The following is a 26,679-nucleotide window of genomic DNA, read 5'->3' on the forward strand; positions in this document are numbered from 1 at the left end:
TTCATTCATCACGTATTAATTACATTTTATTAAGTTCTAATATTTATTAACATTTCTCTGTGAGTAATAATATTCGGTTTTCAACGTTAGACATATATTTATTTTTCTTCATCTGACTAGGTACATTGATTTATATAAAATTAATAATATAAGATAATACGTAGTATGAATACTATTTCTCCGATTCTACTTTCATAATTTACTCAATACATAATATAGGGTATTTAATTAAAAATTTAAATATTAAAATTAGGTCCCTTGTTAACCCTGAGTATAAGTGTACTGTTATTATATTTCTTATAAATAATGTACACTTATTTTTGAATAATGTTTTTATTTCATATCAGAGTTTCCTTTTGATGTAAATTAAATGGAAATAATAATGAAATACTCAATGATGTATGTTTAGCGTAAACGAATATATCTCTATTATTTAAATGCGTGAAAATAATCAATAATTATTTCATATTGTTATTAATTTTACTGTTACACATTTAAATTTGAATTTAAATGTATAAATAAAAAGTTTACATATATTATAATATAATATATCATTTCACTCCAGTAATCACAGTCAATTTTCACTTTTTTTATCTCATCATTTCATGAGACTTTTTTTAATTTTTGCTACAGGTAACCTGTACCTGGCCATAGGTCATTTTCCTATAATTTTATTTGTGCGTTTAACATTCACACTTTTTCTGAAAAGACCATCCTGCAAAAGAAAACGATTAATTAAAATTGTAAATTTAATGTAATGCGGTAAAAATGTACCTTTAGTAGTTGAATTTTACCATTCAAAGACGATCTAGTACCAATATGTTGAAAAAGAGATGGTCTGAATGTCACCCATATTTCATCTTTACGTTTTCGACAATCTCTCTAAAAATGATGATAAATAATCAAAAAAGCTGTCCAGTACGATACACGAGTTGAATGAACTACTGATGAGTTTTTAGTGTTTTCCTTCCGTTGTTTTTCAGATTATACCCAATGATGGTCATCAGAATACATAAAAATGGAACTTCAATCGAATTTTCGAATTTTGTGTTTGATATTAAATGGTTGATGGGCTGTAGTTATATTATTTGTATAAGTTTGAAAGCCACGAAAATTAACCTTAGCGTTCGAAAAGCGATTCTGGGTGAAAGTTATTTTAATATTAAGTATATTTTAGCCTTTTTGGTATTACGTATTATTGTATAATTTATTTATTAAAATAATTTAATATTATAGGTACTCTATGTAATATATTTAAATATACAAAACAAAGAACTCATTGATTTCAATGGTCATCAATCAATTGATTAACTGGGAAAATAATTTTTTTATCAAATCTTATGATGTATTGTATTGTATGCATTTTTTAAATTTAATCGAATATCTTAAATTATTTGCCCTAACTAAAAAATAAAAACTTAAAATTACTCACAAGATCTTTCTCAAGGTTACAAGCCTTTGTTTCCATCATTCCGTCGAGGAGCCAATCCCCCGGTTTGTCGTTATAAAACATCACAATAAATTGGATTAGCCACGGTAAATCTGAGCATCTTATCATTTTACCTATAGACACAAGAGTGTGAATTCTATAAAAGGATCATATATTTTATGAAAAATGTGTAAGTTTTATTACACTTACCTATAAATCCAAGACGACAAAAGTCTAGTATAAACCATTCTTGTCCATCAGCTATTCTCTGTAAGGCTGTTTTTTTCATAATAGTATGAAATTGAGGTTTTGCGACTACGTCATCTTCAAGTTGAACATAAAATGAACCCTTCGGTTGACAGTACATCATTAAAAATACATAATCTAAATTTTGTTTACTCCTCCAGCGGACTCTATCTTCAGAATCGCCGAGAGTGAGACGCAGTTTACTAAAATCGGGATAATATTCTGGAGATGGTGCAATTATATCAATAAGACCTGAATTAACAGCATCGGATAGTCTGGAATATAATATTAAATTACATGCACTAGACGTTGTGATTGATATATTATTATTTAATATAATTTACCGATTTTTAATTTCCTCAGTAACCTGGTGTGTATATTCATGATCAGTCTATAAAAAGTGAAACAATTATCATTACAGCAATTCCAATTATTTATTTGTCTAATTCCGTAATTAATAATATACATGTGTTACCTCGCCAATCATTATTACTATTAACGAATCTTTTTGTTCAGTTTGATTCATATTGCTCACAAGATTAATTAGTGTTTGAATTAAATATGTTTGTTGTTGGCGTCGAACAGTAGGAACTCCAAATACCATAGACACTATATTGAAATACATTTAAGAAATAATATAATGTTAATAATGTTTTAAATATTATTAATAAAAGTCAATTATTAGTGTTATATAAATTAAAATATATTATAAATATGGAAAATTGTTCATGAAATGTGTTAATTAAAAACAGACTATAATTTTAACCAAATTGATTGCAACTATTAAAGCAGCAAATATCATATTAGCTATTAATATTAAGAAGCTATATTCAGATGCGTGAAAAAAGTGAAACGTTTCAAAATACAGTACTTGATAGCCTAATTATTCAAAAATTTATCAAAAAAAAAAAATAATAAATAAATAAATAATAAAAAATAAAACAGTGATTCGTACGGAAAGATTGTCATATTTTCACTTATTTTACCTTTATTTTTTGTTCAATACTAATACGTCATATATAGTATATGGTGATTTGTATTTTTATTGACGTCCCTTTTTTTCCGAATAGTAGAAGGATTTTCGATTGGGTAGACTAGATTGACATCAAAATCTGAGAGAGATGCTTAAAAACTACTGTGAAAATGTATTTATTTTTACGAAATTCTGATGGGAAATAAACTCAAAATTATGCACTGAGGGTAACTCGTGTAAAAAACTCGAACACTTGAAAAAAAACTATATGTATGGTAATTTAAATCCGAATCCAATAATAAAATCTGAGAATAAGGTATCCAATTTTAATGAAGTAGAGCTTTGATTTAAAAAAAAGTATTTTGTTTTATTTTCCTGAACAAATATAATAAACTATTGATTCAGTTCCATAATATGAGGAGATTAAAATACGTGCGTATTTTGCGAAGTACATGATTTAAGTTTAAAAATTAAGATTAATTTTGTTTAGAAAAATAAAAAAGTAAATAAACAAAAGAATATGTCGATGTTTTTTAATGAATAATCATAGGCGTAGGTTATTTTAAAATATAATTCATTGATATTGTTGATAGTGATATATATTATTTACGGAAAATAAACACAAAATATGATGTATTATTACATAAATATTATATCGTTATTAAATTATATAAATTAATGATTGAAACTTAGTCCAGTGTATCCATTGTGCAGTGTCCACGTATGCCATTATACACTCCGTTATCAGAGAAAAGAACAAAGGACAGCGTCATTACGCGCAAGATGCGGTACGGAAGAGGAACCTCAATGCTTTAAAAGATATAGTAATTATATTGCAATACATATTTCTAAAACATTTCTACTCTCTACGATTCCAATGGCGAAGTGATTAACTTCCAAAATAAGGACGAAAAACTTCATCTTCGACCATAAATTTCCTATCTCACAATGACAAAAAGCCAAAGTTACTCACGTCACCGGTTCGGTTTGTGGCTTTACCAATTGAAGATGATTCTAATGATGATGTGTTTCCCACATCAAGCAATAACAGTTCAACAGGTGCCATACAAAATACTATCTCAAACCATCTACATGTAAGCTCTATTACTGCTGTCCTATTAATAATATAACTTAATTCAAGAATTTGTTATCAAGTACGATTGATATCAACCAACTATAATTTAAAGCTACTTGGTCATACATAAGTGTTTGTCCCAAATACGAAGAAAGTTGCAACAATAGTTTTAAATATCATTCCTTTCTTCCATTACATCTACACCCGTTTCGGATTGTAATCATACGACGCTTAGCTCCGATATTTCTGAAGCTTTGGTCACCCTTGGTCATACAGTTAAGTATGTGCAAGTGTATCAAATATATTAAAATTAAACGTTGCTCTACCATTATTTTATGTGGATTTAAAAGTTTTTGAAAATAACAAGAACAATTTTAATATTTCATCTCTGATCTATTCAGTACTGTGGTTAAAATCGCGAAATTTGTACAAAGTCACGTGACCCTCCACCCCAATGCTACGATTGCTAGGCCTAAGGCTATAATTAATGGTTTTTGCATTCTCCGTCCATGCTGTGTCAAGTGTGACGATGATCACCTCATTTTCGAGTATAACAAAGACAGAAGCAATCCAATCAAATATGCCTTGTGATTACACAACAAACTTCAAAGGATTCTCGTATAATAATTTAAATCTCTCCGTTAACATCAATTCAGAATTCAGTATTCATTGAATTCCATAAAAACCCAAACTTTATAACTTTTAAATACGAATTTAAATCCTAATCCTAAGCTCACTTCTTACGCTTCTTTCTGGTTCTGAAAATAATAATAATCACGTTTTTGTAATTGAAACGTAGTAATCAAAGTTTTTTCTACATTTTTTGCAATTATTAACCCATTTATATCTCTTCTTATCTCAGTTCTAAATAAAATTAATCTCCCATAAAGCAATATCTCTAAATACAAATATCACTTTTCAATAAATCATTAATTAATTCTTTCAATTTTTATTATTATTGTAATCTATAGTATTAGCTACAAATTATTGTTATAATATATAAAATATCGATTAACTATATATATAAAACTGTCGAACTGGAATGTTTAATAGGCACAAAGACTCATTAAATAAATAAATTATTGAAACAGTTATATTTGTTATAAAACTATTGATTTATTTATGGATTAAAATTTTAATTTAAACAGTGAAACTTATTAAGGTTTAAGTTTTTTGAACGCAAATCATGTATCGTTTAAAATTAATTTAATTAATATTCAGGATCTGTCCCATTAAATTGATTTATAAGCTTTTGTATTCGTAGGTATACGTTATAAATCGGTAAATTGTATTTAAAATATTTATATTGGTTATACCGGTTAAATAAAATGTATATGCGATGTCGTGTAGATATAGATACTTTAAATTTATACTGTGGATTCATTTAATGATAATAATATTGTTACTTAAAACTTTTATTGTTTATTTCCATGTTACACATATTACATGTATTGTCCCCTGGGTGTAATGTAAAATAAGTAAGTTACCTGCATTTCTGCCACCGGAATGTAATATCAACGGTCTCAAGTAGTCCTTATGGGATCGCAGATGGGGTAAGAAAGTATACACGTCGAAATTTGCCATTGGTGATCTGACCATTTCGATAGATTTATTGTAAGCAACTATTAAAGATTCAATATCGCCTGACACTGAAACGTTTAATGATTTTACAATCGTTTTCAGAACCGAACTGAAATGTTTAATCAGTTCCTGGACATCTTTGTCCCTCAGTTCATATAATCTAGTTAGGTGATCCACGCGCATTTCCATTTCTGCCATCTTATATGTCACTGAACCATGATCGTACATCTCTCTGGTATCTGTAACATTTGAAATTATTGATATAGATGATTAAAAATTTAATAACTAAGAATAAAATTATAATTTTTTTTTTATTGTTATTAATATGATTTATCCTAAGAAAAAGATTAATTCCTGTTAATTTTTTTAAAAAAAAATACAGATTTAAACAACTTTGTTGTTACTCAAAACATGTTTCAATGTTTGTTTAAACATACCAATCTATTTACCATGTATTTGGTCAATCGGTTTTTTATATTTTTCAAAGCATAATTCTAAAATATCTCATTGTATTCTTCATGTATTTTATTATTTATTTTTCATAACATAAATTAATTAATATAATTCAAATATTGCATTAACTGAAACAATGTATCAAAAGATAAAAATTAAGATTATTTTTTGTTTATAAGACAAATTAAAAATGTATTGGTATATTATGTGACAATGATTATTTAAGCTGTCCAATATAATAATAATATAAATACGTTTATCAAGACGCTTTACATTTGAAATTTCTATTGAGTTAAAAAACGCATTATGATAATCATCACAAATATTTGAAGTTTTTAACTGAATAAATATTGATTCATTTATCCAAAACATGAAGTTTACTTTTTTAATAAACGTACTAAGTGTAATTTGATCATATTTTGGTTTTATATAAAGTTTTTATTTATTTTTATAAAGCATTATTTACCATGTTAAGGCCTTATATTTAATTTAAGGCTTAGTATAAGTAAAACTTACTTTATTGGAATATTGATTTAATCATGTCTCAGAAATGGGCTTTCGAATATATATTTTAAGCATTAAGAATTTTAATGGTGATATAGTTAAGATGTAATATTTACAAACGTTTATATATATATATATATTTTGTTTTAAAACAAAACTACAGTGATAACTTTTCAGTACTTAACTCAGTAAAAAGAAATGTAATAACGAGTTAATTTTTTTTCGTACTTTTTTTCATATTTTATTAATATGATGGTATTTATACAACACGGGTCAGAAATACGAAGTCAAAAAGTCAAGAGTATACTAGTCAAACATTATATAACATATCTGTCATCCACATTAATAATACGTATATATTATGTAACGTGGATTGTACAATATTTTATATTTTTTTCTTTTAATAACCTTTATATTTTTCCATCAAAACCTTTTTTTTTTTTTTTTATAATAAGTTCAATGAAATTTGATATTTATGGTATGAGATTATTGAATATTTTTAAAATATGATATGATGTAGGTATAGTGTTGAATATTTCTCGAGAGTTTAAGTTCAACATTAAAAGTAAAAATAAAAATAATTAAAGCACTTAAATGAATATTGTTTTATGAATGCTACATTTTCATTTACCATTGTTTTATATTTAAAAATTAAAACAGTGGGTTTAAGCCCAAAGGCTAGCTAAACAAACAATATACAACTGTTTTTAATGACACCATTGCTATTTTGAAATTGTATTGGTTTTTAAGTAGTAAACTTTCCGGTTTCCGAAAACATTATGTGTTCGTTGTTATATCTTAAACGTATAAAAGGGCTGAACAAGCCATTGCTGTATCCTGTAATTGAATACTGTTGAATATGGAAAGACCCATGATTCATGTAACTAAAACTCTAAACTGACATATTATTGTTTATACTAAATTACTTGAGTCTTTACGTTGCAACCGAATCCGTAAACAATGATAGAGCATATCTCATAAAAAGTGATTCTCAGTGGTGACATTTTAATTATATTTACATTGTAAGGATAAACTATAATTTATCAAACCAAACATTACATGTTTTCTTTTTAATACAATGTTTATTTTTCACTATATTTCAAGATTTCAGCTTAGGAAGTTTACTCATGTTTTAAATTAATCAACTAAAAATAATTTATTGCTTCATAAAATGTAGATTAGGTATTTTAAAATTATTTTAAAGTAGACTTTATACTAATAATAAAAATAATATAAATGCTTTGAAGATAAAAAAGTAATACTTCAATGGCATTTCAAATTATATCTTTTATTATTTATGTATATATTATTGAGTACTAATAAATAATAAATTCATACCTTGTTACATTAAACTTTCTAACAACAGTAAAGAAGTAATGTTATATAATCAAGCCAATAATATTTGTAGTCTTGACATTTTTTTGCTCCTATATATCCTGATTATATATATATATATATATATATATATATATATATATATTCATATCTTGATAATTATTCGATTAATATTATTTTATTAAAAATGGAAAATATTGTAGTCATAATCACATTATAATCATTGTGAAATGAACCTATCATATATAGATTAAAAACTATATATATATATATATATATATACTCTATATACTCTAGTGTATACTCTTGGAATATGATTTTTCGAGGTGTTGCTATTAAATAACGAGAATATCAAACGAGTGATAAAATACGTATCGATAAGGGAATATAAATATTGATATATTTATAATCTATGAATGTCACTGGATCGAACAATACAAGTTTAGTTATTGTCCGTTCAATACTTATCGTGTGAATGTTGTTTAAAGTGACTTCTTACATGCTGTTCATTGAAATTATGCCGTACGAAAAAATTGAGCAGCGTATTAATTTAAAATTTCTCATGAAACTTGGGACATTCTTGGACGGTTGGAAAATGATCCAGATTTGTTAAAAAAAAGTGATAACATATGACGAAACATGGATTTACCAATATAATCTTGAAACTAATCATACAGTCCATACATTGGAAGACTCCTGAGTCACCAAAAATGAATAAAGTTCGAATGAGCAAGTCGAAACTAAAAGCAATGTTAATCATATTTTTTGATATTAAGGGTATTATAATGACTTAATGGGTATCCCAGGGACAAACTGTAAATAAAAATTATTATTTATAAGTTTTGCTCAGTGAACGAGTAAAAAGAAAACGGCCTGAGTTATGGGAGAACGATTCATGGATCTTGCATAAAGACAACACGCCGGCTCATTATGCTTTATCTGTGAAGCAGTTTCTAGCAAAAAATCAAACTCTAGTACTTCTAACCCCCCCCCCCCCCATATTTGCCAGATCTTGATTTATACAACTTTTGTCTTTTTCAAAATTAAAATCCGCGTCAAAAGGGACACATTTTAAGTCAGTTGAAACTATAAAAACAAAATCGACAAAGGTATTTAAGGCATTATAAGAAAAGGATTTCCAACACTGTTTCAACCAACGGAAAATACGAATGGAGCTGCTATGTGTCAAACTTGAAGGAGAGTATATAGAAGGGAAAAAATGTTAAATTATTAAAAATTGTAAATAAAAATCTAGTTATTTAATAGTAACACCTCGTATATATTTTCATTATTTTTCTGATATTAGACAAATGATTTTCATATATTGAAGCATTTTACTTTCGGCAGTATTTCTTTATATCTAATAAAGATCTGGTGTTATTGGTTAAATATTGATCATAGATTGTTATACATTCAAAGGTAAAGTTACAAGCAAGTATTTAAAAGTAAATACTAACTAGTTGTATTGATTTCAGAATGATTTTAATAAGTCTTCAATAACCAGTGTTGAATAGATAAATACATTTTTATATAGATATAAATAAAGATAATATACCAAAAATCTATTTAGATAAAGATAAAAATAAACTCAACTAAAATTGTTTTTATAAAAGATAAAATATATTAATAATTAATCTAGGTAAAAATCAGTGTCGCGTCATTTGGTCGCTGTAAAATGAGTGTGCGACATGAGAACGAGATTATTTGGTCGCGAACAATTTAATCGTGGTACAACAATAGCGCAAGCAATTTAAGCGCAATAACAATAAAATAATATTGAAAATGCTGTTTCAGATCAATCTTACTGTTTAATCGTGTACACTTGTTAGAATTTAACGTGCGTGATAAAAATATTTTTTTTTATTATTAAATTATTAAATAAATTAAATAATTTTTAGTATTAAATGCAAAGTATAAAGTATGGCGTTAAAGTATGTGTTTAGCAAAAAAAGTAAAAATGTATTGGTTTATAACAATTTTATCTATAAAAAAAAAGTGTAGTAATGAAAAAATGATTTGAAAGTGTAATGACTATAATTAGTTACATTTCCGTTGTTGTGTTCACACAAAAAGTGACAGGGTCATTAATACACTGATCATACCCATAAACCAGATGTCACAAAAATAAAATGTGAAGAGTTTCTCAATGAGGTAAAATATTACAATTAACCACGCATGTTGGTTGTTACTTAGAGTAGTTACAGAAAAAGTATGTTTTTAAATTATAATCAAAAATTATTGATAATATTTATTATTTTTAAATATTTTTTTAGATCGATAATTAATATTGCTAGTAAACTACCATCACTAATCGACCAGTTAAAACGATTAATAAAACGTACGAGAAATAAAACAGTTCAGCACCGACTAATCTGGCCACATTAACTGATCTTAGTATTGCAGATGTATATAAAAAAATTGTAAGTGTCGAAAACTTTTTTTTTTTATACGATAACTATAATGAAAAATGCGATAATAAACAATTTTATTATTTTCGACGCTTAAAAATTTAGAATTATTACAAAATAGCTACTATTGGTTTGCCGATGGCACATTTACATGAACTCCAAAATTATTCGCTCTATTTTAAGTAGTCCATAGTACTATAGATACAAATGTGGTGACATTAGTTTATGTTTCCTTGCCCGATAAATCAGAAGATACATATCACTGAATGTTTGTAGCATTAAATTCTTAAACCAGAACTTTTTATATTAAATTTTAAAAAGGTCACCATAAATTTGTGATATATGTTTACACAGACATACATGTCAAAATTTGTTTTTTCACTTTATTCAATCTTTTTGACGTCATATTCAAAGTTTGGTCTCTAGAAAAAATATTCAGAAGGTTCAGAATTTCTTTTCTATTTACGTAAATTATATGCATTAGCTTATGTCCCAGAAAACAATGTTATTGATTATTTTGAATCATTGCTAAGTACGGAGTTTTACGGTAAAAAAAATCAAAACCCATTTACTGAAGTCCTAGATTATTTCGAAGATACATACATCGGTAGACCAAATAGAAGAGATTATAGGACAATCGCATTATTTTCAATTAGTATTTGAAATTGTTATAATTTAATCCAAAAAGAAATTCCACGCACCAACAATGCAATAGAAGGTTGGTATAATAGTTTTAATTTAATGTTAAATGCATTTCATCCATCTATATGGTCTTTTATTGACGCATTAAAAAAAAAAAAAAAGATTAAAATATTAAAGATTCAGCTCTTCGAATTAAATAATTGGTAACCCAATTCGAAAGTAAATGTATTGAAGAATATTTTGTGGAAACTGCTACAAATGTAATCAATGCAAATGTATTCAAACATAGTATAATTAAAAATTGTTTTAATGACATTAATTTATACTAATTTTTGATATTTTGCTATAATTATATTTGTATATTAACATTATTTTACTGATTAATAATCATATACTTAGATAAATATTTTTTAAATTAATAATAATATGAAATTATATTGTATTTTAATTTATATATTAACTTCACACTCTTTTTGTTTACGCGATTAAATTGCTCGCGACCATAAGTGTTTATGTCCGTTACTTGTATAATGATGAGTGTCTTTTTAATTAACAACCGATATTATTTATCTTATAATGATTGAAAAACAAATTTGAATCAATAAAAAAATATAAATCAATAATATAAATTGATTTAATTTATAATAAATAGCAATTTTTGATAAGATATAATCATAAATTTAAATATCGAAAATACGTATACTAATTTAAAAAATTATAAAACATATTCAATAATATGCATAATTGAAGTAAAAGTACAATATTTGCTGTGAGTATTTGAGTAACTCCATTAATCTAATTTAATCAAGTTTTTTTTAGTATTATGTGAATATATAAGCAGTTTTTTTTTTGTTATGGTACTATGGAAATTTTCTTAAACATACATCAATATTTATTTATATTTTATTTATTAATAAAGAAATCTACAATCTATAAATGATTTTTTGTTTAATGAGTAGATAAGTATAATAGATAAGTAGAATAAGATAAACAGTAAATAGTAACAATAACAATAGTTAAAGAGAGTTGGGACGTTACTATCACGTGTATTATTAGCACGTACATTAATTATGTTGGTACTTACTATAGCAGGAGGTTCTTACCATTTACTTTTGAGTCTACATTATTATTATTTTTTTTTTTTTTTATTAGCTTCTTGAACACAACAATTATAGCTCAACAATTATGAATAATAGCAATAAAGATAAAACAACAAATTTAACAAATTAAAGATAATAACAATTACGGATAATAACAATATTCGATATAATTTACATAATACAAAAAAAAGTGCATACAAAGAGAGATTGATAAAGAGAAATAAAATTAGATGCTAAAGTCAGCCTCCAAGATAAATTCTATGATTTTATTTATGACAATTACTGATGAAGAGTTAAGAATTGAGAAAAGGTTAGGGTTGATATTAAAAGCATTTAGGAGTTTGAATAAAATAATGCGTTTTAGGTTTAAGGAAGGACATTCGAAAAGAATGTGAGATATGTCACAAAGATATTCTGATAGATGTAGGGTGCAGTAAGGAGCGTCATTTAAATCGAGTTTATAGGCATGAGCAGGTAGGAGTGTGTGACCTGAACGAAAGCGATTGAAATGAACGATGAATTTTCTAGATAGATGAAGGTTGTTGAACCAGGTATTATGAGGAATTGTAGGAGCAATATGTTTATATCTGGCAGCGAATTCTGCTGGGAGATTTGATCATAGGGAGTTCCAAAGATGTTTTATGTAGCGGCGTATAAAAGGAATGAAATCAGTATGGGGAATTTGGATAAGTGAGGGATAAATTAAGTTAGCCGTAGATTTGGCGAGACTATCGGCGATCTCATAACCATTTATCCCTATATGGCTTGGGATCCACAGAAATTGGATGGAGTAATTTGAATGATGAAGTAAGAAGGTGATTTGTTTAATGCGAAGCACGAGGGGGGAAATATGGGAATTTAGGGGGTTGGATTTGAGAGCAAGTAGACAAGACATGGAGTCAGAGGCTATTAGGTAATTGTTAGGGGCCAGATTAGAGATAAAAATAAGTGCTTCTATGATGGCGTAGCATTCTGCGGAGAAGGACGAAGACGAAGCAGGTAAATTGTTGGTAAAAGACATATGCAGTTCCGGGATGTAAAATGCATAACCTGCTGAGAGGGGGGATACGTTATTATTATCGAGTAAAGGGAACGTTGATGGTTTAGTGATAAGAAGCTTAGTATGTGACTGAAGTTTGATGTGAAATCTAAAGTAATACATTTTGGAGATTTGATTCAAAGTTTGTATTTTGAGATCTTTATGTAGGTTATTGTTTGTTAGGTGCAGAGGAAAGCGAGTTAAGATAGATGGATTGGAAGGTTTTTATTGTTCTGGTATTGGAGGGTTTAGCGACTCCCCAAAGTTGGATACCATATGTTTATAAAGGTTTTAGTAAAGACTTATAAAATAAAATTTTGTATTATTGTTCACTTTGTATAATGAGTCTTAGTAGATGAAGATGTGCGTTTAAAACTTTATGTGAGATGTGAACTCCAGGTTAGTTTTTTATCTAATATAAGTTTAAGGTATTTCATTTCAGAGCAGACTGGTATTGGAATATTGTTCATTGTGACTTGTGGATTTGTTTCTTTTTTAAAGTAAATTTTACAGAGGAACATTTGGATTCATCAATTCTGATTTTCCATCGCTTTGTCTATAAGTGAATTAGATTAAGGTGCCTTTAAATAATACTAGAACCTTAAAATAGATTTTCATTGGAATCCAAGATTTCTATGTCATCAGCATAAATATCGAACTTGGTAAAAGATATTTTTGGAGTATCATAAGTGAATACAATGTAGAGAAAAAGAGCAATGTCACTGCCTTGAGGAACTCAAAAAATCGATCCATTTTACTGTTTACACATATCACAGAACGGCAAATGATTCAAATACAATTGTTAAGTATAAATCACAATACGGATTGTCCGATTTTAAAAGTATATATAATAATTTATAGTTTTTTTTTATATCATACTCCTAACATAGGTATAGTTAGTGGTGTAGCCAGGAAATTTTTATGGGGGGAGGGTTCCAGAAAATGTATATATATTTAATCTTATCACTATCATTTTGACTATTATTTGTATTGATTCCGGTAGATATTTTTAAGTCTGGTTGACATTAGTTTTTTTGACTCAGGTAAAAAAGAAGGAATTAATTTTTCTAGTCTGCTTATTTGTTAGAGAATTTTCCTATAATAATAAATAATAATAATAATTATAACAATTTAGGAACTAAGAACTTATATAGGAACATAAATATTAGATATTAGAATATTTTTTGTCCAATCACTTAGGTATACTAAAAATTAAATTTTAAAAATAACTTACCATAATGGAATATTTAGACATCTTAGAAGGATGTCAAATTAAAATAAAACAAATATATTGGAATACAAATGTCAAATCTAAACGAATAAACGAGTTGTGAGTAAAACAGTAAGACAGCAATGGGTAATGACCAACTATTAACTAATAAATATTAGTCTTATACAATAACGTGCTTGTGTTAAATGATCGGCGATCTGTGAATGCCCCTAACTTTGAATACAGACAATGATATTGCTTTTATCTCATTTATCGGGACCAGACGACCGATTTAGAATCAATCGTTGTAGAAAAACTAAATAATATATTTCCAAGTAAAAATTATCAAAGTAGTAGTAAAGTAACTAAATATGATCATAATATTATGACTTGTATGTTTGTTGTGTGTGTATGTGGGTGTGTGTACGCGTGCGTTCGTGTGTGCAACGTGTGTATAATACGTTTATAGTGTTTATACAAACTATTATTATGATTTCCAAGTCAAAATTCAAAATATAAAATGTTAAAGAAAAAACCATGTTTCATGTAATAGTTAATTTACTATCTCAGGTTCATGGAGGGGGGGGGGGGGGTTCTAACCCCCAACCACCCCATGGATACGTCACTGGGTATAGTATTTTTAACGTATTATTTTTCCTATTTAACGCAAGTATGATCGGTTTAGTAATGAGGTCATAAAGAAATTTGATAACAAACATATTTTAATATTTTAATTTGTATACTCGTAAGTAGAGATGGGCAAAAAGTTTGAAACATCGATGTTCCGATGTATCTACATTTGAAACATTGATGTTTACCTTAATAAGTTTTAAGAAAAATTGTATCTATGTTATACGTATGTATGTTATGTATAGATTGTAAAATGTTTAAATAAATACGTTATTTAAACATCGGACTTCGGATTAGAAAAAAATTGATTTTTTTTCAGTACATCGCTATAAAAATATCGATGTAGGGTTTCAATATATCGAACGAAAACATCGATGTTTTTCAAAAATCGATGTATTTTGCCCATCTCTACTCGTAAGTCTAGTACTACAAATTGAGTAGGTATTTTTTTTTTTTAGTAGTTTTATTTTTTTTTATTAGAAAAAAAAATATATATACTAAACATTTCAAATTTATTACAAAAGAGTTCAGATGAATATAGTGAAACATATAATAATCGAATATCATGACATTGTAATTATTTCGTCTTTTTATTTTCAACATATTTATCGTGTCTCTAATTTATTTATTTGTTCGTTGGACAAAGTCGAAATGCGTCCAAATTATCTAATGTGTGCGAATGATTTTAAATAAATATTCATTATATATCACAGTATCCGATTTAACTGTAAACGTTACACGAATATTTCACGGCATATCGTGTAGGATACGTTTCAATGATACTATCCGATATGTTAATAATATTTTATTACGTAGGAAAAAAAATCGTTTTTCCTGACTATTTATTAACTAAGAGGTGTCTACGTATGTTTGTATGTAGCATGTTGAACAGTCATTAAAAGTCGTTGCAAAGAAGATTTGTAATATTGTGCTTCAACATCATTGAATTTCATTGAAATAAACTTAAGAATTCATTTAGGTACTCATGTTTTACGGGATAAAATAAGTTAAAAATATCACAAGTACATAAGTAAACATATTTGACGTCACATATAATATGAATGGAGTGTACAACTGAACCTTGGATACTTTTCACCATAGCATTTATTATTCATTCAAATTGATAGACATCAGTTTTTCATTTTCAGGGGGTTGTATCAAAAGTTGAAATATATAATTATCTCTTCTTAAAATCAGATAATCCAGGAAGATCAAAATAAATTTGAAGTGCTTTTCAGTTCATTTATATGAATATTGCACCTTATCATTGAATGCATTTTGTAAACCTGAGTATTTTTCGATTTCTTTTAATTTATAATAAAATACCGTAGTTTATATTATAATATATATTTATTACGGTAAAACATTTATTTATAGGAGTATAATATTTCATAAGTTATATCGTGTATCTATGATTTAAAATATTTTAATTAAAATTTCCAAAGTTAGTTTTACAAACTAATACTAAGCTTTAAATAATGTACCTATTATTTGGTTATTATGCAGTTGCATACTTAGCATATGAACAAATAAAACTGTCGGCTAAATGCGCGTTATTTTCGGTTATGTAGATGGTAGCCTACATTAATATAATTATAAAGACTTCATTTTGATGTACAGATTACGAAATTATAATTTCACTCGATGTTTGTTAAAAAAAATGGACTTTAATTTTAGCTTAGGATGCCAAAACAATATGTAAATTAATGTATGCCCTATGTACTAGAAAAGCGGAGACTATGCGAAATGTACAAAACTCAAGAGGTACATAAAACTCAAAAGTATTGACACATTTTGTATAATATTTGGCTTATTATATATATATTTATAAATACTCATATAATAAGTAATATGGTTCAGCTAAAAAGTTTGTTGATAGTTCTTAAGTCATTTTTTTCCATACTCCTACTCGTAAATCACAATAAAATATTTAAAAATACATTTTGTCAAAGCATATAAGTGAAGTACAGTTATAAAAATCATAAATTAAATACAAAATCAATTTGTTTGTATCAAGAGATTTCGACTAATTTTAAATATATTGTGATTTCATACTTGTTTATTCATAGTTGTAGATATTTATTTTGTTAGTATATTGTTTTTAGTGTAGTAATTGAGTCTTAAGCTTTTTTAGGTGATGTGCTCTAATTCGGTGATTATTAATTGGGTACTAATCAGTATGTAGTGAGATTTGATACTTTTGTCAATTATACATTCAGATGTTCATGTCAGCAATACAATTTCAATAGTAAAAAACATAAGTAATCGCTACACTCAGAATTATATTTCCAATGCAATAGGATTTTTACGCTTCATTCTAATTTAAACAATACTCGCACTTGTGATCAGCCCAATTCCTGTATTTTATGAAACAATATTTTTTATTACATTATTTTTACAGTAGGGAATTAGAATATGTGTTTTAATTTAAATTTTTATTTATATATAACTGAAAAAATATCGAATCAATGGTTACACTGATTCAAAAACAATGGGAATATGACGTAAGTATTTTACAATGTAAATTAGTAGGTATACTCATAAAATATTGAAACCCTTTAAATGCGACCGTATTCTTACTAGTTACCTGCAAAGTATTTTCTAGTTAAAATAGTTAAACTATTCTTTATATATATATTTGAGTTCAACCAATCTATTTCAAAAACCCCGAATTTTGTTGAATGTAAAATTCTAATTGAATTCCCCATACATTAATTTTATCCGCAAATACTCTGAATAGGTAATATATTACCTTCGATTTATTGTTTAAATATTTTGCATTTATCTGATTTAATTAAGCACCCAATACGTTTTATCATACATTATAATATTTTATTAAATACTAGAATCGACTAAATATAAAACCAAGTATTGAATAATAAAAATATTTTAAGTGTATGAGTATAGAAATTATAAACTCGAGGATTATAAAATATAAGTTAAGAGAAAGTTCTTTTTTTGAAGGAAAATAAAGGTTTAAGTTTTAATCAACCCTGTTATAGCTACATAGTTTGTATGGATAAATAAAAACACTTTTATATATTTTCAATTAAAATATATTTCAAAGAGAAAAAAGATTTCACCATACTCTTAAGTTACTTTGTTGAAATATAAATTTCTGTAGATTCTATTAAAATGCATGCTAAAAAATAACTACTAGGTATTAAACAAATGTTTGTAAAATGTTATTTTGATTACAAACAAAAATTATATAATACAATGATATTATGTTTGATTTAACCAATCCTTAAACATCCTTTATCATTAAATCTAATGGTTTATATTTAATTTAATTAATTTATTCTAAAATTAAAAATTATTCGTATGTACAACTAACAATTTAAGTAAATAAATAAATTATATTTTTTGAAAAAAATGTCTGAATACTAAGTACAACTATGACACTCAAAAATTCTGATTTAATTATATAGTGATAGCTTCTTAGTTACGTTAACCATAAGAATAATAAATTAAATTAATTTTACAATTAATATATTATGCTATTAATAAATTATTTAAATATTTTAGAGAGAACGATAAGATATACAAAATTATTTTCCATAGTTATTAAAATCTCATTATTTTCATTGTGACATTATAGAATATTAAGTAGCAAGTTAAAAAAAAAAAGAAAAAAGAAAGTGTCTTTTTAATTGCCGTTTTGTCATGATTTTTAATTGTTAAAATAAATTTGAACTTGGTAAGTTTATCTAATTTTAAAATTTTACTTAAAATATTGAATCAAATCACAAATTATTTTATCGAAAGATGTTTTAATACGGAATATTGTCTCTACATTTAAATTTTACAATTGGTTATTGAAAATTCATTATTTTTTTATATAGATCAAATTCAAAAATCGTTTTGTTATTAATTTTTTTTTTTTCTGTGTATAATGTTTTAACATTTTTATCCGTAATATTTTATAATTTATTTACAAGAATTTAAGGAAATTATTAATATATTTAATTAATTTAATTGAATATATTAAGGTTTTAGATTTGATAGTTAAAAGTATTAGAGCAAAAATAATAACCATGAATATAGTTAAATTTGGTGTTTTATATAAAAAATACTTAAACTTTATTTAATATCACACTTTTAAAATAATGGAATTTCACTACGTTTTAAAATTATAATGTATTAACCAGCTTCAAGCATAATCTTTTTTAATTAGAATAACATTAAAAAAATGTTAAGAACTTGTATAGAAATTCTACTTAATTAGGTATACAATTGTTAGTAGAGATTTGAATACTACTCTCATAGAAGTTTGTGATTTTGTATTGCTGAATGATGTTTCATTAATATTTATATTAACAAAATAAATCTATAAATTAATATAGAAATTTAATTGTAGAACTACTAATGATATTTGAATTTGTATAAATAATTATACAAACAAATTATCATCTTTTTCTGTACAAGAATATTGACTTATTATTTAAAATAACTGTATTCAGTTAGTAAATAATACAATTCAATACATATTGGATCATAGATTAGTATCGAAAATAAATACTATTTGCCACGAATCTTATCAGCCAAGATTTTCATAGACAAAAAAGAATTTTATCTTGTGATACTTGAAAATAGTAGGTCATTATAGCTGAGTGGTAAATAACCATCAAAATTCGTTGGATAGAGTACTGGTAACAAGTATACGAGGATTAGAGTATAAATCAAACTTTAGTCACAATAAGATGGATTGTCTGCTATATTCGTAATAACTAATAACGTTTGAGATCTGAAAGTAACGTTGAACGATCGTTATATACGCAACTCTGAGGTAATGTTAAGGAAAGATGCAAGCTTAATATTTATTATTTATTAATTTATAATTGTTACAGTAGGTATTTCTATATAGCAATAGAACACTAAAGATTTTTTTAATTTCATATTAAAATTACTGGCCACAAAACGAAAATTAAATACAATACTACTTATAATATAGTTATAATGTACTTATAATACTACAATATTTATTTTTAATAAAACCATAGTTAGAAAATGTTGCGTAATTTTTATAAATTTAAATTTAAATAAATCATCGTAATACGTAAAAACAACTGTAACAGTAACAGTTATACTACCATTGAAACTTTAATGTTCATAAAAACAAAACACTAATTGAATCAAATCGAATTTTTTTTTTAATACTATGTGCAATAAAATATGGTCAACTTTAATAACTATTGTACAATATCTGTTCAAGCTATAAAACATAAAACTATTAATTTAATAAAAAATAAATGAACGCGAAAGACTATAACGTGAAGACTACGAAAGATGTAAAGGGAATAATATTAAATTTTATTCGGTGGGCTAACGAATTTAATATAGATACAATAATGTGTTTGCATTTATTTTAATGCAGTAATATATGTAAATGTTGATTTTGATGTATGCATTTAACAAACTGAGTACCTAAATTCTAAAATAAACAGTATAAATTCAATTTTGAAAATACCTCATTTCATCTTAAAATATTAAGATTTTATTGTACATAAATATATATTATTACATTTTATAAACAAAATAGTCATTTGAATAAACAATTTTATACGTCTGACGAGGAGTGCTATGTATATTAAAACCGATATTCAGAACATAAATAATTAAGTACAATTCCCAAAACTAATAATTTTAATAACAATAATCCGATTATGAACGGATTAAATTTAATATTTAAGATATTTTGAAGTATTAATTGTAGTGCTTAAAAATAATAATGATAATGTAGAATAATAATAATGTAATGCTTCAAAATTAAATTCTTATTTTTATCTTTAATATGTTTAAGACTTTTTTATTACTTACTAAAAAAAAAAAAATAAATTAAACTTTTCATCAAAATAATGTACTATTCAACACATTTTATTGAAATCTAGTCTGAAAGTAAATGTACTTTAGTACTCTTCTTCTTTTTTCTTCTTCTTCCTGACATTCCTACTCTCTAAGAGTTTTTGCCGCCATTATTACACTTCACCACCTATCTCTATCTTGAGCTGTCTCTCTCCAATCTTCAACTCCAAGGGTTTTTAAATCTTCTACTACGTCAATCTATATTTTCTTAGGTCTACCTCTAGGTCTCTTTCCTAGTGGTTTCCATTCCAAAGCTGCTCTAACTATTTCGTTCTCTCTCCTTACTACGTGACCTAACCATTGTATTTTTTGGCTCTTATTATAGCTTGTTGCCGGTTCTAGTTCCAACATATCGTAAAGCTCTCTGTTGTACCTCCTCCGCCAATTCCGCGTTGTATCATCTATGACAGGTCCACATATTTTCCTCCATACTCTGAGCTCAAAAGTCCTCAGGTTTCTCTCTTTTTATTTGGTCGTTGTCCAAGTACTTGTCTTAGTATTCTAGTGCAGAAAATTAGTATTTCTATTAATTGGGTATATCAATTAAATACAAACCAAACAAAAATAATTTTCAATCAAATAATTAGTAATTCATTAGCCAACTCAAGATAATATATTAACTCATATTTGACTAAAGCGAATTTACCAGTAAGTTATTTTCAACTAGTGCTTACTCATTTATTAAGCTAACTATAATTTTTTAGGACCATCATTTTTATTTTAAATATAATAAACAATTACTCGTAGATATTCAATTTACTTTAAAATATATATGTTTCAATAACAATACCATAAAAATGTCATAGTTTATCAATATTTTATTTATAATTAGTATTATTAAAATATCAATTTTAAAAATTATCATCATATGTTTGTAAAATTTCATCTCATTTGTCATGAATAAGCAAATTCTTACTTAGTATCAAAGTCGTACTTAGTTCTTTATTCTTTTGCAGTTGAAATTTTAATGTTTTTGCTTAGGTATATATTTTGTAAGTATTATTAAATATAATTGATAACTGTGATTTAAAAATAAAGGTTTTGTGTTCAAAATTTTGTCATAAAAATTAATAATTTGTTTGTATTAATATAATGGTTACTAGTTTAATAACAAAATTTGTTAACTGTACCATAATTCATAAGAGCTATTTTATAAATAGTTATAGTATTAAAATATGGACTTCTAACGAATTTCAACTACAACTTATTAAGGTATCATTGTTCTCTAGAAATTTATAACTGTACCTATGAACTAAAACATCACGCATATGGCATTCCATTTTCTCATAAAAATTATTATATACTACTAGAATAAAACTTTTTCGAGTTTATCAGTAATTAAAGAAAACATTATAATCAGCAGTATTGAAACTACTGATATTTATATATTTTTAATTCAATAACTACTCTACAGTTTTTAATTTTAGAGTAAAATATTTAGTCGGTTATTAAAACCAGTTACTAGTAAACTAAAATATGTATTTATTAATTTATTTGGAATAGAAATATACGAGTATGTACAAAAATTGAATGATACTATTTGCAAGTGATAGAAATAGCGGTAAACAGGTTTTTAAAATTTGAATGAAAGTTATAAAAAAATATATTAGTGTTGTTGGTATTGCATTTTTGGTACCCAGAACTACTTCAAAAAGACATTAAGATCAAATTATACTACAAATAACCTAAATGACTATTGCTGATTACACTTCCAGCAACACCTTGCAGTGTGGAAAGGTCTTTCAGATTTATTATAATTGTATTCATCAAAAATTCCATAAAAGTAGATAACTTAATTTTATTGTTTAAATTTAAATATGTCCTATAATTAATGAAAATAATTACAATATAAATTATAGTTTTTACTTTCCAGTTTAAAAATTTTATTTATTTTATTTTATAATTTAATTTTTACATCTTATTATTATTTTACAATTCATTGAAAAAATTAAAAATATGAAACCGCAAATGAATTTCTAAAAATAAATTAAATTTACTAGTTCTATTACACTAGTATATTCATAAAGACATTCTTAAAAAATAAAAACAAAATGTTGTCAAAGATGATGTGAAATTTTTTTTTATATGCAACCAAGACAAGTTCAATTTTTACCTAATAATTAATGGTATTTAGATGTACAAACTCGTAATTAAAGATAAGGATATTGTATAAGTAAAATAAATAAACGACTTACTTTTATTATTTTATTATAATATATTACTATTACTATTATTTTAGCGGGAATATTAGATTATAAGTCATTTTTATCTTCCCTGGTAGAATTTTTTCTTGTGGACGCGATTGACATGTTGATATAAAAATGTATTAACTGATTAGTGATTTGCTATTATATTAAATATTATTAAATACTAATTACATTTTTTAATTAATAACGAGTTATGTGTTTACAATATTTTTTCAAAACTTTGGAAAAAAAGTTAAAAATATTTTCTTAAAATAATCCAAGTCTTAAATAGAATGAACCATTTATAAAACTTTCTGGTGAATTATCATATCCACTATATCGCTAACCCAAATATATTCAGTAAAAATATTTAATAATGATCGTAACAAAATAATAATACCCATATTTTTGAGAGAATAATAATTTTACTATCTTATGTTTTAAATTGAATGTTTTTATTTTAATTTTCCTTCTAGTACTAAAAATATTTTATTTGTATTAATTTAAATTATATTTTTGGTAATTGAAAAAATAAAATAATAATTTGTCACACGCTGATGCACAATAAAGTTATTTTGAATAATGTACTACCAATTTTTGTCAACAGTTTCGATCGAGTTATTTATTCATTATTAATACATACACATATATTTGGACAATATATAATTATGTATAATATCTTCATACTATCACGTTTCATTAATTATTTTATATATTAATACAATCTTGTATAAACTTATACATGATTAAAATGTATGAATAAAAATGTATATATTTAAATAGCTTCAATGAATTATTAGATAAATTACTTACTGCTAATTATATTTATGTATCAGATAAAATATATGTATGATATTTAAATAAATATGAAATTCAAAAAATAAATCGACAAATTTAATTTTTTTTTAGAATTTTGCACGGTTTAATATTTGATGCTATTTTAAAACGTTAGAAGTTCAAGTATGTTTATAAAAAAATAATTTCTATATAAAAAATAAATAAAAATATATAAAACTTTTTAATTTTCATAAATAGTTAATTGCTTTGATATATTTATTGATATATTTATATAATTGCATTATTTAAGTAATATTAATGCTAATGAGTTAAAACTGTTACGATGGGATATACTACCAAACGGTTGGCATTTTATTTCCAGGTCGCACTCTTTTTTACTTAGAATGTTCTATCGAGAATATTTGTCATAATTGAAACGAAAAATTAATTCACTTTTCAGCGAATATTAATTTTCGAACTCCGTAATGCTGTCTCTCGTTCACAAATATTGACGGAAATCGATATCAATCATTTTATCCAAGAGTTTGAGAATTAGTCAAAATAGTGTAATTATTATACTCGTAATACACCATAGCCTACAGTAAGGATATGCAATTATAAAAAAATTTTTTTTTATTTTATGATTTCACCATGATAAGTTATCATTTTTCATAAAAAATAAAAAATAAACATGTACGTTCGATTAATTCAATTGATCTTCATAATAATTGTTGTTTCCGTATCATGTTTACTGGTATCGTAAAATCGTGTGTTTATCGAAGATTTCAACTGGTCAGAATTCAAACAAACAGGTGAATACATACATGATACAGATGCTATTTTTATTTCAAGCACGTAAGAAGTGTATTCGTATTGTACTCAACGGAACATTTAGAAATTTTAATTCGTCAATATTTCACGAGTCACTTAGATTATAAGTAGGTATGTGTCATTTCAATGCATATACGTTAATTACGTACATATTATAATATACACACTGTCAAATTGAATACGGCTAACGGAATACTACTAATATAAAATTAATTACTATTTACAAATAATTTATTGGGACGCAATTTTGTTGACGGAGTAAACGGGATTTTTCTTCGGTGATTTCATCAAGGACTGCAAACTTATTGCTTTTCCTTTGACTTACGTATTACAGACTGTATACAGTTAAATTTACATAAAAACAAAAATTAAATCTATTAGTATTTAACGTGCTTAGGTAAACATATAATTTAATATATTACACTATATTTAAACATTTATTTATGTAGTATAAAATATATCATGTTTATTTTCCTTGGCTCTTTTCTTGAGATCTACTTATTAAATAAAATATAAAATAAATAATAATACAGTTTTTATGATTTCAGCAATAATTTTCATATTAATATGAGGTTCGGTTAAATTTTAATTTTCTTAAGGAAGACAAATAATATATTGAACATAACTACGTGACATTACAACTTTGTTATACCATTCCCAGTTTTTACTGCGGTAACTGATATATAATTCAAATATCCATTACTATTGATCATGGTAAGGCTAAATATAATTTATAGCAAAAGGAATTGGATCAACTTATATAAAATTAAACATAAAACAAAATTCCAAATTACTACAAAAGTAAGTTAGAATGTTGAATTTCATGTTATGTATTTTTAATTTTTAACGTTCGGACTCGAGTATAAGTGTGTTTTTATTATATTATCGATGAAACGTTATTGACTGCGAAAAAACGTCGCCAAAGGGTAAATATTTATTTGTAAAATTATATAATAATGGAAAATATGTTGTATAACTCTAAACTATAATATATGTAAATATATCTTATTTATTTTTGTTAACAATCTAACAGTACTCCTTATATATTTACTATGTTTGAAACTTACCAGATTTGGAAATGAACACGACCGTGACGCATGACGCGAACGTTATGAAGAGTAATAACAAATGACGTGATCTAGGCTGTTGCAATGTCCACCCCATCGGAGCACCTGTAACTCACACAGACACACGTTTAAATGAGAAATGTATGAATAATAAGTGATTTGCTTTCATACAGAATGTAACGCGTAACATAGATACTTGAACGCGAAACTCATCGGAAGAAGTAGAGGGAGGGTAAAATTTTATTTATTATTAACCAATTATTACTAACCAAGGTATTAACTACCATTTTTACAAATCATTCGTCCGATTCCATAGCAGTAATAGATTTCGATAAACGTATTTCACTCTTATTTCATATACTTGTAATTATTTATCTCGCGTTTATATTATAAATTAAATGATTCGAAAATTACGGTTGTACTAAATGCGCAAGCATGCCAAAAAGTTTCTCGCAAACCTCACCGCGTTTTCGTCGTCTTCGATAATATTGTTATTCACACCATCGATGGTCGCTCGCGACGATGTTCAGAAAACGGAATTCATCAGTTCGAGACGCCACACTACCCCCCCGCGGACCGTTTTACGGCGTTTATGCACATGTTCGTAAATACTCGGAAATACATTGAATGTGTGTGCAGATGTGAGTTTGTGTTTTGCACTGTTGTATCGTTCCTGTCCCCGAAGCCTTTTTATACGGAAAACCGTTTTTCTGAACGAATCCGTTTCGGTACCGTTCGGCGACGAGGCGGTGTTCACCGATTTTCGATTTCAAATTCTTAAACAACCCTCGAACGTCAGTGCACCACCGAGGCTCATGGTCAACGCAATGAACATATATATATATATATGCATGCACACAACAAAACATACGAGTACACAACAGTATATACGTACCAACACGCGGACCTCGGTTAATTCAACACACACACACGCACACGCACATACGCATACACACGCGCGCACTGATTGAACGACTTTCGTACGAGTGTGCGTGCGTGCGTGTGCGAGCACACGACGTGCTTCGCAGGCGGTCGAAATCCGCGCGCGCGCCACCGACCGACCGATGACCGTTCGCGACGCGAAGCCGAAATGAAACTGAACGGTGAGCTCTCGGCGTGCACACCCGCTGACGTTATCGCCGTGGCCGACGCCGACGCGCCACCGACTTCCGTCCTCCAATGCGCTCTATATGTGTGTGTGTGTGTGTGTGTGTGTGTGTGTGTGTGTGTAGACACCATCGCAATGATAATAATAGTAATAATAACGTATACCTCGCCGAGCTCCACGGGTGCACGCAAACACACACGCGCACGGACGAACATGTGTG

At 26.4% G+C, this 26,679-nt stretch overlaps 1 protein-coding gene across 3 annotated transcripts; it reads right to left on the reverse strand.

Moving 5' to 3' along the window:
* On the reverse strand, positions 1 to 26,463 carry LOC112682424 (alpha-1,3-mannosyl-glycoprotein 4-beta-N-acetylglucosaminyltransferase B). 3 transcript variants are annotated; one of them, XM_025553025.1, is made up of 9 exons: positions 26,247 to 26,463; positions 25,352 to 25,456; positions 5,211 to 5,543; positions 2,151 to 2,284; positions 2,020 to 2,066; positions 1,640 to 1,950; positions 1,433 to 1,563; positions 775 to 882; positions 1 to 715 (listed from the first exon to the last, which is right to left on the reverse strand). In XM_025553025.1, exons 2-9 carry the CDS (start codon positions 25,446 to 25,448, stop codon positions 656 to 658), a joined length of 1,221 nt encoding a protein of 406 aa, XP_025408810.1. In that variant the 5' UTR covers positions 25,449 to 25,456; positions 26,247 to 26,463; the 3' UTR covers positions 1 to 655. The 3 variants fall into 3 exon arrangements, with proteins under 3 accessions (XP_025408810.1, XP_025408811.1, XP_025408812.1); XM_025553026.1 differs by lacking the exon at positions 26,247 to 26,463 and adding an exon at positions 25,815 to 26,240; XM_025553027.1 differs by lacking the exon at positions 26,247 to 26,463 and adding an exon at positions 25,621 to 25,791.
* Between the last annotated feature and the right edge of the window lie 216 nt (positions 26,464 to 26,679).

This window comes from Sipha flava, unplaced genomic scaffold (genome assembly GCF_003268045.1).
Source record: "Sipha flava isolate LNK unplaced genomic scaffold, YSA_version1 203_pilon_pilon, whole genome shotgun sequence".
In the NCBI taxonomy this organism is placed as follows: domain Eukaryota; kingdom Metazoa; phylum Arthropoda; class Insecta; order Hemiptera; family Aphididae; genus Sipha; species Sipha flava.

What these genes read in the sequence shown, in the direction of transcription:
- LOC112682424 (XM_025553025.1), bottom strand. Translation starts at nt 25,448, where the DNA reads ATGGGGTGGACATTGCAACAGCCTAGATCACGTCATTTGTTATTACTC. An exon ending in TTCCGGTGGCAGAAATGCAG is followed by an intron (nt 2,285 to 5,210) that starts GTAACTTACTTA and finishes ATTTCAATATAG; the next exon opens with TGTCTATGGTATTTGGAGTT. An exon ending in GTAACCTTGAGAAAGATCTT is followed by an intron (nt 883 to 1,432) that starts GTGAGTAATTTT and finishes CATCATTTTTAG; the next exon opens with AGAGATTGTCGAAAACGTAA.